The 18401-nt window shown below is 45.3% G+C and overlaps 1 protein-coding gene and 1 long non-coding RNA gene across 8 annotated transcripts in view; one reads left to right on the top strand and one right to left on the bottom strand.

Annotated features, from left to right (window-relative positions):
• CTNND2 (catenin delta 2) overlaps window positions 1–18401 on the bottom strand; it is a 904448-nt gene that overhangs the window by 25851 nt on the left and 860196 nt on the right. For all 6 annotated transcript variants that reach the window (XM_079145292.1, XM_079145294.1, XM_079145293.1 and 3 more), the window contains one exon: window positions 18098–18182. In XM_079145292.1, the coding sequence (XP_079001418.1) occupies window positions 18098–18182 (85 nt within the window). The remainder of the gene's footprint in view (window positions 1–18097; window positions 18183–18401) is intronic.
• On the top strand, window positions 2668–11234 carry LOC306664048. 2 transcript variants are annotated; one of them, XR_013764620.1, is made up of 4 exons: window positions 2668–3058; window positions 4443–4583; window positions 8374–8697; window positions 9137–11234. It is a non-coding gene; the product is annotated as an uncharacterized lncRNA (long non-coding RNA). The 2 variants fall into 2 exon arrangements; XR_013764621.1 differs by lacking the exon at window positions 4443–4583 and having other exon boundaries at window positions 2677–3058.

Raw genomic sequence — 18401 nt, 5'->3', positions numbered from 1 at the left:
CAAGATCCAGCTAAGCTGTCAAAAATGTGATATGATATCTGTTCCTCAAATTGGTTTTTATTTTTAACACATTAAACTTAAAACTGGAGGCTGTTAAATTGTTCCAAGTAGATAGAGATGGAAATCTAAAGAGAAGAGGAGTTCAAAGTCATTGAACTTTAAATTGCCACCAGGAATCATCTGATTTTCTTTATCATACCCTTTTACTGTCCTTCCACCAGTTTCAGCTTCTGGGTTAAAGTTTCTGACGTGTTTGATTATGAAATTTATTATTCCCCAAAGCTGGGATGTACCCCATTGGCATTTTCAAGGGTTCAGAGTGTCCAGGAGTCAAGTTCACATACCACCTCACAGTCTCAAAACCACTGGGTCTTCATGGTGTGTCTAAGTAGCCATCACTCAATTCAGTTTTTACAGAACTTAAGTATGTTTAGGTCCCTGGACTTATAATACCCTCCATGTTATGTGTTTTGAGCACCCAGTAAAATCTCCAAGCAGAATGTTATTACTGGACAGACTTCCACTAGCAGTGTGGACCAAGGACCTAAGCGGCTTTCAGACTGTTCAGGATAACACACATTCGCCCATAGCTTCTTATTCTGGAAACTCTGCGTGACATTCAATTCAACTGTGCAGAGGATGAGCTAGAGTAGCCTGTCAAGGCTCAGAACTGTTCTCAGGAAGATCCTCTTCCCGCTCATGTCACCGGGGTCCCTGTAGCTAGAGGTGGGATTAGAAATTTGCAAGGAGTCAGCTTCTTCCCCTCAGTATATATATCGTAAACTTGGCATCAGGTTTTGTTTTGTTCTGTTTTTTTCCTCCATAAATTAAGGGCAACAGGATTCATGAGCCTGGGGAGTTTGAGAAAGAGTAACGGCCAGGCCACACAGCCCTTGGGATTCTGTTTAAGCTGTCTGTGCTGTGCCTGGGCATCATTCTTTGCAAAATTCCTGCCTCCCCCCGTTGATGCCAGCGAATCACGGTGAGGGTGCTCCTGGCATGTAGGTTTTGTGCCCAGGTGGAGGAGACTACTACTTGGAAGACACACATGTTTTTAAAGTGCTAAATCCTGGGAAGCCCTTCAGCTCCTATTCGGTTTGGGAATGTCGGATAAAGCACTCTCAAGGATGACGTCTACAGAAACAAAAATAGGTCACAACCTCAGGGTGCCACACGCACACTGAGCCCCAGTCACACCCGATTGCACAGCATTCACTGACTGTGTGATTCAATTTCACGTCTGCACTGTTCAGCAGGCAGCCCTGAGACCAATCACTGCCTTCCCCTTCTGTATCTGTGGGCGCTTACCTGGTCAGGTGTGTGCCAGGTCAACGGGAGGCAGGCAGCAGATGTTCATCGAATCCCTTCCACCAGATGCATGATGCCTCTGGGGCTGGGAGGAACTTACAGTCATGTGACTACGGTGTTCTTTTTCCTACTATTAACAAAATGCTTTCGCATTGCCGGAGAGTCTGTCTCCCCAGCTGTGGGGCATGCAGGGTGCCCTCTTTATGAAATCCTAGTACCAAGTATGATAACTGGAACCCAGAGGTGCCTAATGAATGCTAGTTGGACTTAATATGATGACACTATTTATTGCAAAAGGAAATGCTAATAAACCTCATAGGTTTTACAGATAGCCTCTACTGTTCTTAAGGTCTATCCATATTGAATAAAGATGACAGTTTTATGATATTTCTTAATTATAGCTCATCAGATGGATCCTCATCTATGTCAGCATATTCGACCTTTAGGACATACATGCAGCTGGGCTCAAGGCAGTGTCAGTTTGGGGTAAAGAGTACAATAAACTGAGCCTTCAGCCTGCCTGCTCCATTTGAAGAGGTAATTTCTCTCAGCTGCCAATATTTCAGCAGGAGGCCAATGAACTTGCCTCCTCTTTACTCCATCTTGAGACTGATTTCGAAGCATCATTCTATCTGCACATCTGGCCCCAGGTTGGTGCTGATTCCAAACAGGTCCCTCAGAGCACGTAGCCCGGCCCCTCCAGCTCCACTGCTTCCGGCATCCTGCAGCTCGAGAACACAGTTCCTGCCCACGGCCACACAAGAGTTCTCCGTCCACAAAGCCTCAGGAGTACCAGGGAAAAGGACGCGAGGGGGGAGCACATCACATTTCTGCTTAATATGCTCCGATTTCTTTCAGGGCTGGGGGCAGCCGCCCACACCCACCAGAATGTGTCCACCAGACTGAAGGGCCTCTTCCTGAATGTGTCACAGGAACGTGATTGGGCAGGGAACAGGAGGCTGTCCCAAGCCAGAAGGCACAGGAGCCAGTCAACAGAGGGGTTGGGTGGGGAGCACTGGGGAGATGGGGTGAGAAGCGCCCAGTGGGCAGGGGGTTGTGTAGAGAGACCCGCCCACCCCTGAGGAGTGGGGAGCCTTGGGCACAGCCAGGTGGGCAGAGGAGGGCAGCCTGCTGAGTCAGAGAAAGGGCGGAAAGGACACTGCCCGATGGAGGAGAAGGAGAGGCCCAGGGAAAGAAGCCACTCCATCCTCTCACAAAGAGTTTAGAAAGAAGGTGCAAAAGAAGCACAAATGCCTCAGGGGCCGCTCAAAGGCAGGCTGGCGGATTTGGCAGTCAGGCCGAGAGAAAAGGGATTATGCGCCAAATCCTTACTAGGGCCATGAAAAGTGGCAGGGAAGGGATTGCGAGCTACTGACTTTGTGGTCTCTGACTTCAGCCTCTGGAAGAGGACACGCTTCAGAGACCCTGAGGCGGGGTGGCAGTGCCCAGCCACAGCCAGGAAGTTAAAGGCTGATCCTCCTGTTTACAGTTCCCTTCCCAGAGTGAGTTCCAGCCTTTGTCTTCTTCACTTCCAAGTCAGATTGAGGGAATCTTTCCTGGTAATCAGGAACACCTCTGACTTAGAGACCAGTGTCTGTAAAAAATTAACCTTGACCATAACAACGGTTCTTTATTTCTACTGGGCACATGAGCTGGAGTCCAGCTCAGACTCGGGGACACTGCGGCTGGCGTGTGGTCATTGGCCTTTCTCTCCCTGGTTTGTAAACAGCTCTGGAACTTCCTCCATCTGGTAAGATTTATTTGGCCTCAAAACAAGGATTTCTCAGTGGGCCTACAGAAACTATTTGATGCTGAAGTAACGAATACAAGTATTCCCCCTTAGCTGTCCTTGAAGGCGCTACAGCCCATAAAGCTTGTCAATTCTAATTTTCTTTGAGTGACTTGAGATATAAAGAAAAGTGTGGTAAAAATCCTTTGGGCTTTTAGCAACCCAAGACCATCCACTCATCAGCCATGCTGCTTATTCTCGTCACTTACATTCACAAACAAGATTTCTTCTTCCGGGACCTGTTTTTCAAATGAAAGTTAAAACATAAATTGTTGCTACCTCTGAAAAAGGCAACCAGCTAAGACATTATGCTCATGTGTGAAAAACTTGATTTTTCAAAACTGTGCCAGTTTGCAGTCTTTTTTAAGTGCATGAACCTATTAATGTAATCACATTAAGCAGAGAAAGAAAATATTCCACATTAGTGGTAGTTCTACATTGTCCTTATTTCAATAAAGGTTATTAAATAGGAAAAAAAAAACGGAAGCAGAATACTCCCATGCATAGTCCTGGTAATTGAAGACCCAGGCAATTTTGCATATCAATGAAACCTTCAGATTCTCTTTGCTGTAATAAAACAAGCTTCCATCTATTTTTAAGGTAAACTGTTTGTTAAAGATTCATTTAAGCTAATTCCATCAACAATTCCAAAATCCATTAAAGTTAAATATTTAAACTAAATTTTAAGGGCCAAAAGGGAGTATTTGCAGTTTAATGCAGAAATAAATACCACCTGACATGCCAGTTGCTTTCATTAGTTAGTTTCAGCTCTGCTGCTTCTAATGAAATTTAATTAAATTGATTTGGATACTTAAAGGTACAGTATATATAAGGATCTTCTGTAGTGACATCTTTTAAAAAAGACTCTGTAAATTCATTTTATGAATTCAATTTAATTTAGTTGGCCTAATTTTAAAGAGCCCACTTCACTAGGAAGATTTGACAGGTTGGAAAGAAATGTATATAATTTAGTTGAAGAAAGTATTATCATTGTTAACTGTCAAAAAACAATCATTACCGATAGGATGGGGGGGAAATGAGCTTGTGAAATTCAAACAAGACCAAATTAGTCCTCTTATTCCCCTGCTGTCTCTTTTGAGGCTTGACCGGAAGATGTGACTTGGGTGGTCTTTAACTATGTCCTCTGTGTTCCAATCAATACTGCGAAGTTGAACTTGGGGTGCAACTGAACACAGTCCAGCCTTCAGGTTCACAAATCCAAATGTCTGGCCTTAAACACTTAGATCATTTTGACATTGGAAATAATCAGGAATTTTTCATATATGCTTAATAGGGATGGATAAAGGAAAGACTCACTTGGGTCCCAAATCTGAGGTCTCTGCAGAATGCCCCACACAGTGGAAGGGAGGAGTCACCGGATGCTCCCCTGCAGAGCCCAAGCCCCGAGGTAGCTACGTGGGAGGTTTAGTCAATCAGTTCATAAGCACCTGCCACTTTGCTTCTAATGAAATTTAATTCAGTTGAGGTGAGAATAGAGAAAGAGACAGGCGTGGGGCCGAGAGAGAAATCGGGGAGGAATGAGTGTTTAAAAATGGTCATAGCAATAGCTGTTCGCAAAAAAGACCCATGAAAGAAAAGTCTAGATTATTCTGAGTGGTTGTTACCAGCCTCGGGGGCTGGAGGGGGTCAGGGGGCTTCCTGGCGGGAACCCCAGTTAAGCGAGACAGAAGGACCGGGCCAGGAAGGCGGGGAGGGCAGGTGCAGTGATGGGAAGGCTGGAGGGGGCCCAGCGGGGTCTGCAGAGGAAGCCCCGGGAGGATCGGGGGCCACCGTGGTGGGACAAAGCCACCAAGCGGAGGGTGGGAGGCGAGCACAGAGAGCGGGTAGGACCCTGTCCTGAGAAACAGACACGGCTGGAGCGTTTTAAAGGGGGGACTGCCAGGCCAGAGCCGAGTTGTAAGCTATATTACGAATGCTCAATGGAGAACAGAGGAGACGGTAAAGCCCGCTCCACGCAGCCACGAGGCGGGGGCCGCACCAGGCCAGGGAGCCACACGGGAGACTTGGCTGGACTTGAGAGAGACTGATGAAACGGAATCAGCGTGGTTTTTGCTAAGTATGGCAGCGATAAGAAAGAAGTTTCTAAAAAGAACAACACAGTAGGTCAGGCGCTATTTACTGAGCTGGGCGACAGTGGAGAAAGAACAGATTTGGGGATGCTATCGAAGGCTAAGTCAGTGCGTGGCCAGCTAGGGGCCATGGGCTAGGAGGTGATGTCACACGGATAGCTGTGAAGTTGGGCCTATTACAGACTTAGGATGCAGGAGTGAAGAGAAACAGGCTTGGACAGCAGTGACCCCAGACCTTCTTTTGAAGGACGGGAGCAGGCGAGGCCATCTATGTTTGGACGTATGGGGGGCTCGGCAAAATGCCCAGGGAAGACCAGCAGACTGCGAAGGAGACTCGAGGAGGGGCTGCTCAAAAGGTCAGAGAAAGGCAAGGAGAGCAGTGACAAAGCACAGGAGGACAGTGTTCACTGGAGGTGGAGGGGACGTGGCAGGGAGGGTCCCCAGCTCAGCAGTGGGATTGGTGGATGCCACAGGCAGGAGCGTGTCCAGTGCAGGGCAACAGGGGGGCAGAGGCCAGGGGCAACAGGGGGCACAGGGAGCACAGCGGGGGTGGCCTAACATGGAAGGTGCAGAGAGGGAGGGCTCACCCTCCTGGAGACCGAAGAGGACCCAAGGTGGAGGAGGGCAGTTCAGAGAGGACAGTCCCTTTTCAGAGAAAGAATGTTTCTGTAGAGGAAGAACCAACAGAGGGAGAGGTTGAAGAAACAGGAGGGAGGGAAAGGGACCTGAGAAGGTTCGTGCTTCGAGAAAACCACTTCAGAAACCTGGACCATGAAGAGCAGAACAAGTCTACGTCAGAATAAAGCCTGGTAAGAATAGGCCTAAAATAAAACAGTCAAGAAATAATGATTGAAAAGCGTGCCTTCATGAAATTGGGGAAAGGTCACCCAGTGTGGGTATGTTCACTTTGGAAAACTGGAGGAGACTCAAGGACGTAGTAGGTACTCAATAAATATGTGTCGAAAGAGTGTGGAAATGGCCATGTGCTACGAGAACTGGGAGGATGGTATTAAGAGAAATCAGGTGGTAATAAACAAGGAGATTAGGGAAATGCGGGTATTAGAGTTTAGACTGGCATGGAGGATCCCAGTGGATGCATTTTAATTTGGTGCTGGGTATGTCATCAGTGGTAAATCTGTCATCTGGTTAAATCAGGCGCATAGCATAAGTGACTATCAGAGGCTGGTGAGAACAGTGGGTTCATCAGGGTCACCACCAGGCACTCTGCCAGCCGCCAAGGGCACTGTGCAGGGAAAGCAGAAACGAGAAACAGCCAGGGTATTTCCACAGCCTGGGATCTCGCTTCTTCCCTCTCATTGCTGATGCTCTTTGCACCGTGAAAGACTTTTTTTTTTTTTTGGTACTGGGAATTGAACTCGGGGGCACTTGACCACTGAGCCACATCCCCAGCCCTATTTTGTATTTTATTTAGAGACTGGGTCTCACTGAGATGCTTAGGGCCTCACTTTTGCTGAGACTGGTTTTGAGCTCACGATCCTCCTGCCTCAGCCTCCCTAGCTGCTGGGATTACAGGTGTGTGCCGCCACACTCAGCTTGCAGGACTCTTTTTAAGTAGTCTGGAAACCTATAGGTCCTCTTCTTTGCCCACTGCTCTGGCCTCCTGCATAGAACTAAGGAGTCATGGCAATGGCTAGTTTTCAAAGTTGAAGAAGTCAACAAGTAACTCCCGCAGAAGCCTCTGCAGTGAGATGTAAGCACAGTGGGATACCTAAAAAATGTGCTTTGATAAAAACTGGGCACGGAAAGTCCAGGGGTTTGGTGCTGACATGTACAGAGCATGCACAGTGTGGGCATAAACATCTCAGTGGCCTTTAAAAAAATCTCCACCTTGTAATAGAAACACTGTTTTTGGTTAGACTTTCAGGTAGAGAGATTTGGCCACCAAGAGGTGGATGGTTTGTCTCCAAAAGAAGGCCGTGCGTGCTCCTGGCCTCCTTCCGGTTGTCTGTTGCGTGGACGGACTGAGGGTCAGTGGGAAGTGAGGCCGACATGCTGGCGGCGGAGGGCAGTGGCGAGGAGGAGACAGCCCGTGACTCTGCGGGGTGTTAGTTCCCACTTTGACAATCACACTCAGACGTCTGTGTGAGAGGGAGTGGGAGCCGAGTCACGGGCCCCAAAGATTGTCTTTTCCTAATCCCAGAACCTGCCACCTTAAATAGCAAAAGGGACTCTGCAGTGTGATGAAGATCTGGAAGGGCAAGGTCACTCTGAGGATGCCAGGGGCCACTGTAGCCACCAGCGTCCTTCCTCCTGAGAGAGTCAGGAGGTGACAGCTGGGAAGTTGATGTCACTCAGTAGAAGCAGAGAGAGAGCCTCAGAGACACAGTGTTGTTGATGTTGCAGGGGGCGGGGGCACCAGCCAAGGCCTGTAGGCCACCTCCAGGAGCTGGAAGAGGTAAGGAAGGAGACGCTCGAGAACCTCAGGAGGGAGTGTATCCCTGCCAACACCTCTATTTCAGCCCCCAGTGAACTCCTTTTCTGGCTTCTAGAACTGCAAGATCACTTCTTTGTGTATTTTAACTTTTTCGGTAATTTGTTAGTGTCATCCTAGGAATGTGGATTCAGAGGGTGATCCATCTCTACCTTCCTTTGAGTCATGTTTGTTCAACATAACGACTTGGCATTATGGAAAACTTGTAGATAATTACAGGACTGACAAGGCACTGTGGCATGTGCTAATATGATTGCGCACACTATCTTTGCTGAAGTCCTAAGGAAGGGGACAGTAGATTTTCCACTGCCCCACTTTCTCAAAGTATGGCACTAGAGCATTCGTTCTCAGAGTGGCGAAAACTGGTAGACCAAATGGGATTCTGCAGTATTAGCATGTGACCCGCTTTCAGATGATCTAAGATTAGGCTGGGAATTCTCTAGAGGGTGGAGGGGAGCTTCTGTGGAGGAGGCCAGTGGCTGAGTATTCCCCAAACCCCCCTCTTCTAAAACCCAGGGGAGGAGCTTCTTAAAGAGCTTGATTACCGGCTCCCTGCAGTTTGGGTGTTGCGAGGGCTGGTGTCTTGAGTCATGTTAGCAGGATGACTCAGGGTCAGAGGTGAATTGACCATGGAGTTCACAAAGCTTAAATTTCAGGTCTACCCACTGCCTGGGCTCCTTCTGAGGACTGTACATAATTTAATAATCATACAGTTTACTCTTGTTTTTAAACAGGACTTCCAAAACTACATGAGCTACAGGAACACAGAATCTGCATCTACCCCCATCCATATGCAGGAGTGGCAGAAGCCAGAGGCTGATGCAGAACTCTGAGAAGCTGGCGGGGGCGGGGCCCAGGCCAGGCCGCAGATGGAAGGTTCTCAGTAGCAGGGGGTACTATCAGCAAGCCAACGACCACCCTCACAAGGGAAGGAGCTGGTGGACATCTCCCACTGCCCAAGTGCACCAAAGCAGGGTACAACGGCGCTGGTCAGGTTGGATCTCGTCACTATAGCTTCCTTCCCCCTTGGTCTAACCTGGTTGATGGCACTGGGAAGGGTAAAGGCACAGCTTATGAGACAGGGAGGGAGAGGGAGGGAGGCTGAAGCAGGTTAAGGTTCTCGTAGGTAACATCCCCCAATCTACTGGGATCTGCTGAAAAAGGAGTGGTAAGTGTGAGTCAATCAGACAAAGCAGGCTGCAAGGACGCACATACGCTTACACTTCCCTGAGGTTTCCTGTTTCTGATGCAATCATTTTTTCTGTCTTTTGTCTCTAGGGTATTTTTGTTATGATTAGAGCTCTCTAATAGAGTGGAATTATAAGGGAAATGTTTAATTTGGGCACTGCTATGTGGATTTCCTTGACGTGGGGACCTGTCCCAGCAATAGCTGTAACTTAGTCACTTCTCGTTTAGCAACTGCCGTGTGCATCGATTTCCACTTTTGCACAATTGATTTTTGCTTCTGTTCCCATTTGTGCCTTCATTTTTGGACAGATATCTTATGATGGGTGCCTGAGAATTGTCTCTGAGAGGTCAGGGGACCTCATGAAGAAAGACCTTCACTGTCAATAGGAACATCAAGAGTGAATGCCTAGATTGATGGAGGAGAAAGTAGCATGGCTGAGTTTAACTTTAGCCTTTTCGTTTTGGGGTTGTTTAAGAATCTGGCTAAAAGTCCTTGTGTTCTTCCAGTCATCTCTTGGTGAGGAACTTTCCAGCACTGCTGAAAGATTAATGAATTCCTGGTGAGCGGGTTCCTTGATAAAATGACAGCTCTACATTTAGCAGTTTAATTTATTTCTACAGAGGATTTAGTGCTTTTCCATGACTATCTTAGATACCCAGCAAGTAAAATCTATTAATTCTCAAAATGGTACACACTGAAGGAAGTATTAAAGTATGTCTCACTCTTCTTACTGCAAAGCTTAGGCATCACAATTTTGAATTTTAACTTTGTTCTGTTTTTCCTTGACAATATTTCAAAATAAATTTCTGATTTCCATCAGAAACTGGTATTGTTCTTCAAACTTCCAGCAAACCAGGCTGAAGGGGTGTCAGACATGAGCCATTAACTTCAGTTTGTGGGGACAGGCCTCCTGGCTTATCTCTGTGCAGTGGTCAGCCTTGAACGGGCAACAGGAGGCCACACGAAGGCTGGCTTCACTCTCCCACTCCAGTGGTGTGAACACTGGAGGAGACCTACCAGTACTCCCTTACCTATCCCTAATTAATTATTGATTTCTTATTTTGTTGGTGCGATGGTGGCAAGAGCCAGTGAAAGGAACACCAGGAAGGAGGAGAGGAGAGGCCTGAGTGGGACAGGCCGTGAGGGGCTTGGACTCCACTCCTATCAACACTCATTATTCACCCGCTGAATGGACTGTGCAACCCGAGAGTCTGTATTGCTGACAGTAAAGGGAAGGGTATCTGAAGATTAGCTTTCTGTTTTGTTTCTCACATCAAAATAGCAATGCAAGAACAATATTGCTACTCAGAGAAACATGACCATCCCCAGTTTCCAGGACAGGCAGCTCACTGGGCACAACGCCTACATTTCACTGGGGAAGGGGCAGGATCCTGGATCCTAAAAATCCCAGGCTTGGAATAATCTGACTTCTAACCCCACTAATTGTCAACAAGAGATTGATTCTGATGTTTGATCTTCTTCGATTTGATCTCTACATTTATGAGCTAAGGATTAAGGATTTTAATTCTTACAGGGAGACAGTAGAAGTTGTTCCCTTTGAAGCACTTTGAGTTTCTTAGAACACATGAACCTCAGTAATAGAAGGCTGCATGCTGGAAAAAAATCACTTTCTACTTGGCAACAGGAAGTGGCCTGTCTCTTCCAGGGTAACACAACAGTTTGTTTTGAAGGCCTAGCATGTTTCTGGGAAGCAGCTCATGGAGAAGCAAGGGAATGCAAGAACTGAGGTGGTATCCTCCAGGCTGCTTGCCCTCTTGGCACCCAAAGCTCGCAATTCTTACGCATTTCTACTCTCGTGTCAGGCCTACCGCTACTTCTTCCAAGTGATTGCAGATGTACCAGTGTGAGTCTTGGAAGGCAGAGCAGAGTTCACTGTACCTGAAGCTCCGTGATTGCCCTGTGAATCAATAACCCTGAGGTGGGTCCCCTTGGCATCATACAAAAGGGCCAGGATGAGTTGGGACGCTACAGAGGCTGTTCTAGAAAACTGCTAGAGCTCCTGGATCTCCCCAAAAGGTTTTTGTGTGGCAGAGTGGCTCCAGTTAAGTCCTATGGAGACTCCAAGAGCAGACTATGAGAGTTGAGGTGGAGGGTTAGGGTTAGCGAGAAACTGCTGTGTCCAGCTGGAAGGGAGGAATCATGCAACAAAAAGATGTCATGGAAGGTGACGAGGAATCTCCTGGCTGGCCAATTAGCCTAGTGCTCACCCACAACCAGGCAGGAATGATTCACTGGCCAATGAAACATTCAGGTATACCAGTTGTACGTCTTTAGCAAAAAGTCATTTTGCTCTAATGTGACAATGAATATGAAGATCTTGTTTGCATTTTCGATAATTAAAAATTAGCATAGTTCTCTTTTACTAAAATTGAAGGAAAACATTGATCCAAAATCTAAAATCTATGTGTTACATCTTGTTCAAATTTGTCCAGATTTAACAGAGGGAGAGGCTTTTAGGTCAGTGAAAGTACTCTGTATGAGGCTATGATGATACCTGCCATGGTACATTTGTCCAAAATCACAGGACATACAACACCAAGGGTGAACCCCAATGCAGTCTATGAATTTGAGTGATTGTGATTTGTCAATACAAGTGCACTGACTAATAATTGCCATTCTGGTGGGGGATGATGATAATGGTGCCAGGGGTACAGAGAAATCTCTTCTTAATTTCGCCTGAACCTAAAATTGCTTTAAAAACATAAAGACTTCAAAAATATATTTAAAAGAAAACAGTAAACTTTCTAAAAGAACAACAACAAAACCTGAGTCCAAGTGCTAAACATTTTTAAAGGTCTGCTACATAAATCAACCTTCAAAGTAAAGTGGGCCATGTAAAATGTAAAACCTAAGTCTGTTATTGAATTCGTCTTCTGGAAGGCCAACTAAATTGATCATGGACCTAATGCCTCATAAAGACCAATAAACAGAGATCCATATTGGTTGGGGATGAGATAAGCTTCAAGTTTCCATGTCATTAAACCGAGAGTTGTATCTTTGTATATTCTGGTATCCAAGAGTGGGGTTTTGAATTTTGGGAAACAGAGTAATTGAAGTAGTTGAGATAAACTATGAACTATGATTTTTTAATAAGTAAAAAACATATTTTTGCCAAAGACATAGTTATGGTTACTTTCATCTGTTTCACTTTCTGCATTCCTATTTTCTAGCACATATGAATAAAGTCTCTTTCAGGCAGCACTTCTTAATTTTGCCTTGTACCCATTTCTGGTATCCCTTAATTCAACACTGTTAATTAGAACAGATACTAATTGCACCAGAGCTGGGGGCAAACACCATTGCAATTTCCATGGAGAAATGACTTGCAACATAAGGCCATGGTCCAAATTCTCCCACAGTACTCTTTGAACCAAAAAAATAAATTATATTCTAATAAAAATAAAAATACAGCTTAGGCTGTAACATTTTAGCTGTAGGATCAAAATATTCTTAATAGTCATTCTTTCAAAGTATGAATTTAAACATTTTATTCATTCAAACTAATCTGCTTTATAATTATTTCAGATTAGTAAGGAGTGACTTTACTTCAGATCTAAGGAGGGGTCAGAAAAATTATTTCCAGGGGAGGTGGTACAAAAAATGTAGGGAGAATGAAGATTTATATGGGCTGATGGGATGGAGTACAGACTTGGGAAAGCTTTGGAGGACGGGAGAGCAGGAGAGTAACCCAGAACTCCAATCAGGTGCAATGGCGGAAGGGCTGCAGGAAGCAGGGATGAGCCACGCTCACTTTTGAAAGGACTCATGGGTTCTGCTAACCTATTTGGATTTTTTCCTGAGGACCACAGTGGTCACTGAATGGTGTGACTGCAAGGAGTCATTAATTCAGATTTGCTCTTTAGAAAGTTAATGCCGACTGCCCTTGGGAGAATTTGCTGGTGAGGAGCAAGACTGAAATCAGAAGCCCAGTTGGGAGCCTGAAACCAAAATCCAGAGATAGGAGACAGCTGTTCATGAATTTATAAAGAAGAGGGCAGAAGCAGAAATCTGGGGTTTTCTGGTGGACTGGATGTTGATCTGTGAAGGAGAGAATAGAGTCAGGGAGGTGCCTGGCCAGTGACCTGGGAAGCTGTGCTTCAACTGGGCTAGTGGAGGCAAGAAGAGCTGACTCCAAGAGAAGCAGGCCTGGACTTTGGCATCTGATTTCAGTGAGATGCTGCAGATAACTGCATCTAAGCATGTTTCTAGCAGGGGGCTAGAGAAAGAGATCAGAAAGGTAACAAGATTTAGTTGGTAATTGAATCAAAGAGAAAAGCTGTGGTAATCCAGGAAGAAGCTGGGCATGATATGAGAAAATTCTGAGTGTCAAATCCTCGAGGATGTCAAAATTCAAGAAATGAGCAGGAATATGAGCCCATAAAGGATGTATAATGGGGATCCTGAGGCTATATGGGGGATAGATGTGCCCTAGTACTTATAAGAAGACTATTTTTTGTGAATGACACTATTTTGCCACAACTTTTCAAACTAGAAGCATACAGGATCCCAGCAGAGACCCTTACTAAGGAAACATGGCTGGCTTGAACTCATGAATTATTTCACCCCCTAGACCTCGCCATGATTCCCAGTCTAACATGAGTCTTCAGCATGCCTGACCTGCCACACACACACAAATGCAGCACTAATATGGAATGGAAGCACACAAAATACTTCTAAAACCAGCTTTTGTGTCATGTTATAAAACCCTAAAACCTCACTATATCAAGGTTCTCCCTGTTGGGACTCTGGTCAATAGGGTTGGCAGAGATGCTTGGCAAAAAAAAAAAACTGTGAGAAGGGGGCACAGGAGGAGACAGTAGAGGAACCAAGAGGGAAATGAGCCATAAAAACATTGGTGGAGATGAATAGTGATGGTGACAATGACAAACTAAAATCCTCAGCTCCAAAGCTCCAGGAAGGGAGGGACAGTGTCTGTCAGTGACAATGACATGAACAAGTATTTTCCAGCAACTTCCATGGGCTTATTAGTTTGCAGTGTACAGAGCACTGTCATGGCTGCTGTTGTATTTGAGACAATCAGGAACTCAGCAAGGAAGGTGTTGGGCTTTTCTTTCATATGTGAGGACACTGAGATCCGGGCTGGGGTAGAGGGAGACATGTTTGTGGTCTCTGTGGACGCTGTGAAGGTCTCTGATGCAGGGGTTGGAGAACACTAATGGCTCTGATACACAAAGCAGAAGGAAGGCAGTACATGGAGGCCCAGGCCTTCAAACTTTCAGGACCCAGAGGGCACGTCCAGTCACCTAGAGAGAAGACCTGCCATAGACCATTGGAAGAGGCCATTTAGTTTTCTGGAGATTCTGTCAGCAATGTCTGGGAAGGAATGACCTGGTGGAGGCAGACCAGCTTTAGAACCAGGAAGGTCAACATGGAGAAGGGAAAGTAGACTGCTTCAGTATATGGCTTTACAGGCAAAAGCTGTGGATAAAGAGATCAATGCTTAATATAAGCAGGGCATTCTGGCTAATCGTGGCCACCCTCAAATGAAATAACGTGCCTCATTAGGTCATATTGGCAATTAGCATTAAAGATATTTGAACACAATGAAATGACTGCTGGAGATGGCCTTTCTTCTCCTGTCACATATTTTCAAAGCTGCCCACTTTTCCTGCCATTCTTGTGCAGCTGGACGTGGCTACAGAGCTGAGTTCTAGCCCCAGGGGCATAAGCAGGAGTCTGGCAGCCACCTGGTCTCTTGCCCTCCTTTCTCCCTCTCCTCCCTGCAGTTTGCAGTGAGAAGCGAAGGCCAGAGAGCTCTGCCCACATGCACAAGGACCACCTGCTGGCCCCAGGTCACCTGCCTGACCAGGTGCCATTCCATGAGAGTTCCATGAAAGATACCTGTTTGTTGGAGCTTCTAAAGTTTTGAGTCACTGTTAGAGTGACATGTTCCAACCACTGACCCGTGTCTTGGTGTTACACGGGACTCGTACACAGTGGTTTCTACAACTTCACAGTCCATACTCCCACCACCACCCGCCTCCTTTCCACCAAACCAGTCATCCCAAGTCACCAGCTGTGGTCACATGTAAGCCCCTCATGTTGTCAGTGACATTCTGAGGTTCTAGAAAGTCAAGCTTTTTTGAAGTCCTGCTTTGGCCCCACCTGCAGACAGTTTCTGAGGCTCAGGTCTCTTCCTTTATGAAACAGCCACCAAGATGACACAGGTGACAAAGACATTTCACGGATTTATCTGTGGCTGTCCAAACTTAAGGATTTTAAAAGGTGATGTGCTATTCATCTCACATGCAATGAGCTTCTTTGCAATTGTGTATCTTCCCTGAGGGGAACAAACCCAGAAGGCCAGGTCTCGCTCCATAGAGGGTCAATCCAAAGGTGTCTGGGCTCCAAATGCATGAGCAATAACACCCAGCCCCAAGAATATTTCATCCAATTAGTCTTCTAAGAGGTAAATAATAAAGTAGTTGAGTTAAAACTAAGCGCCCTGGCCTCTGTGTCTGGTTCTAGGGGAGATGTTAGTGACAGATGGGTCTCAGTTCTGTCCCAGACACATGCGGCTGTCATTCCAATTCCTATCTCCCTCGTTTTCCTCTGACCATAAAGTCCTTACCTCTCACCTCTTATGCATGCTCTGAATATTCTTCAAGACTTTGATCTATAATTTTCTTTTCCTTAATTCATGCTTTAAAGCTAAATTACATAATTCAGAAGCTAAAAAGATCTCCATTTCATTTTTACTCATGGTCGCTGCACCCATATCTTAGGTTTCCTTTGGAACTCTTCCTTTCCTCAGCCCATAATAGGTGTTTAATAAATAGATCTGAAGTGGGGATACTTAAAAGATATAGACCTGACCTTTTTCTGAGGATATACAAATTGTCAGCGGAGAACCAAATAGAGATCACTTCCCTGATGATTAAAACAATTCATGAGGATAAATGAACTTGGTTTTCTCACCAAAAGACCTCAAATGGAGAGATTTTTGAATTTTGAGCTTTGCTATTAACAGCATTTATGACATTGAGCACCAAGGTCCTCATTTCATTTCGCAACTGCATAATTTGGAAATGATTAACAATAGCTCTTTCTGAACATCTTTAAATCATGGGTCAACTAAAAATATCATTTATTTCTCTAGCCCTCTTTCTTGAATCTCCTCATATGAAGCACACTTTAAACCTTCTTTAGCTCTTGAGTTTAAGCTCCATTAAATTCCTGTCAACACATTCTTATTTTCATGAAAATAGAAAGACAATTACACCTTTTGAACTCTACTACCAAAAAAGAAAATACCTCAGGTGGGAAACTCATACTACTATTTAACAAATAGCACGCAGCATCTCTAAAAGCTGTTTCCCTCCAGTGCACAAAAGCATGAGCAGGCGCATTTCAGCACAGAGGAAGCGCTGAGGATCCCAGGGAAAGTGGTTTATTTGAGGCAGTAATACTTCTTTGAGCTTCTGGAACCACTGACTCAGAACCACCAGCTTCGTTCTAATTTATAGCATGTTCTTCACGTCTGGCTGCCTGGTTAGCCCAAGGACTCCTTCCTGGGACAGACTGTGTCTGACTCCTGGAGGAGCCCAAGGAGGAGCAGAGAAGGGATGCTGGGACCTGAATTTCAAGCAAAACAGAACAGAATCCAAAACATTTGCTCATCCTGACATGCAAAATGCTTAGATATAATTAATCTTCAACACTCCTTTAACACTTATTTTTGTTATCTCTGTTTTCACTTCAATACACTACCTCTTGGGGAATGGGAAAATTTTAAAAGAGAAGTATATAAGATAAACTTTATAAACTTAAAGTGCAAAGTAACGGATGCTTAAGGGAAGTACAAAGGCCTCAGGGAAATCTAGAAATAGACTATAACTTAGTACAGCCAGAAATTAAATATTTACTTTTACCCACTGGTTTAGAAAAAGACAGAATTTCCCTCTGGCAAGCTGGGTCTCACTCCCAACAAGAGACCCTTACTGTGCCTCTTATCCCTGTCCAGGGAGCTGGTCGCACGCAAGGCGGGTGGGTGGGAAGGAGGCAGCAATGACTTTGGCTCTCTTCTCTGTCCACAAGGCCACACAGGTGCTTTGGGCAGTGGCCCACGGATGCCCCCGGGCCCTGCCCCAGCTGTGTTTCCCTGTCTGATCCAGGTATTTCTTTCTTCCTGTTTATCTAGGTTCTTTACTCCCATTCATTAGCTCAAATTTTAACAATCCACACTTGCTTGCCTGGGAACAACAAAACAATAGCTTTTGGGAGATACTGTTAAAGAATTATCCCTTCCTAACTTAAAAAAAAGTGTCCTTTATTTAGAAGCATTTGGAAATGAGATATATAGAACCGAAATCTCTAGCTGTGGCATTTTTCTCTTCAGGCTTAATTTTGAACCACCTTGGGAGTGAAGACTCCTTCAAAGGCATGATATGAATTCCTGCCTGCCGTGCACAGGGGTACAGACCAAGTGCCCCAGGACCAACCTCTCTGAGTTCTCTGGTGGTCACTGGGACCATCTTCTCCGTCCCTCCGGGCAGTGAAATGGTGAGGTTATCAGGCCTCGGAGCAGGGGCCACGCTGCTGGGACTAAGTTCAATGTTTCTGGCTTGTGATACTTGACTTTCTGAATTGCTTTTCCTAATTTTTTTCTGTGTCCTTTCCAAAATTATTTGTTGACTTGTCTCTAACCCCTCCCCCCCCCAAAAAAAAATCCCTGAATTCATTACTTTTTGGTCTACTGTAGAATACAAAAGTGCAGGAGATAGGCCTGTTTTCTTCTCTATGTAAGGTGATGTAGCATAATTAAAAATATTACATATTTCAAAATAGCTGGATCTTGAGTGTTCTCACCACAAAGAAATGAGAAATATTTCAGATGACAGATAAGCTAAATATCCTGAATCGATTATTACACTAGGTATACATGTATTAAAACCTCACACTGTGCCCCACAAATACGTATAAGTACTATACATTAATTAAAAATTAAAAAACCACAACTCCTTAGAGAAGGAGAAAAGACAATTTTGGGTAAGACTCTGAGTGTGGATGTGCCCAGTCCCAAAGTGTGGATACTTAGGGGAGACACAGTGGTCCTTTCTGTTTTTGTATCTTCATTGGTTCTCTTGTTTTAGATGTGTTTTGGCTACTGAGGCTGTTGGGCTAGTGCTCTCTATGTCTGAGACGCCTCTTGTTATGGCCCCATATTGAGTCTTTGGGCCCAGGACCTGTGTGATGCTCTTGAGCCAAGAAGGTGAAGCAAACCTTACCTTTTTGTACAGACTCCTCAGATCTCGGTACTGCCACATGCTGTTTAGGACCTGAGATGCAGCCTTGACCACTTTTGGAGAGTGTCTGATAAAGAAAAGACAGGAAATACCATCAGAATGGTAGCTGGGTTTGCATGACACTGACATGTCAGGAAAGGTCAACATGTACTTCCTCCCAGGTCTTCTGGCTCTTTTCCTCTAGGCCCGGGGAGGGCCGAGGATTGTTCTACCAGTCCCCATTCACATTCTCATCAACACATCCATGAGGGTGAAGGGTAGGCAGAGATTATGATTTGGAAAAGAG

Source organism: Sciurus vulgaris, assembly GCF_902686455.1.
Source record: "Sciurus vulgaris genome assembly, chromosome: 6".
NCBI lineage: Eukaryota > Metazoa > Chordata > Mammalia > Rodentia > Sciuridae > Sciurus > Sciurus vulgaris.
Note: the sequence above shows the minus strand (reverse complement) of the source record. Positions and strands in the feature narration are given on the sequence as shown.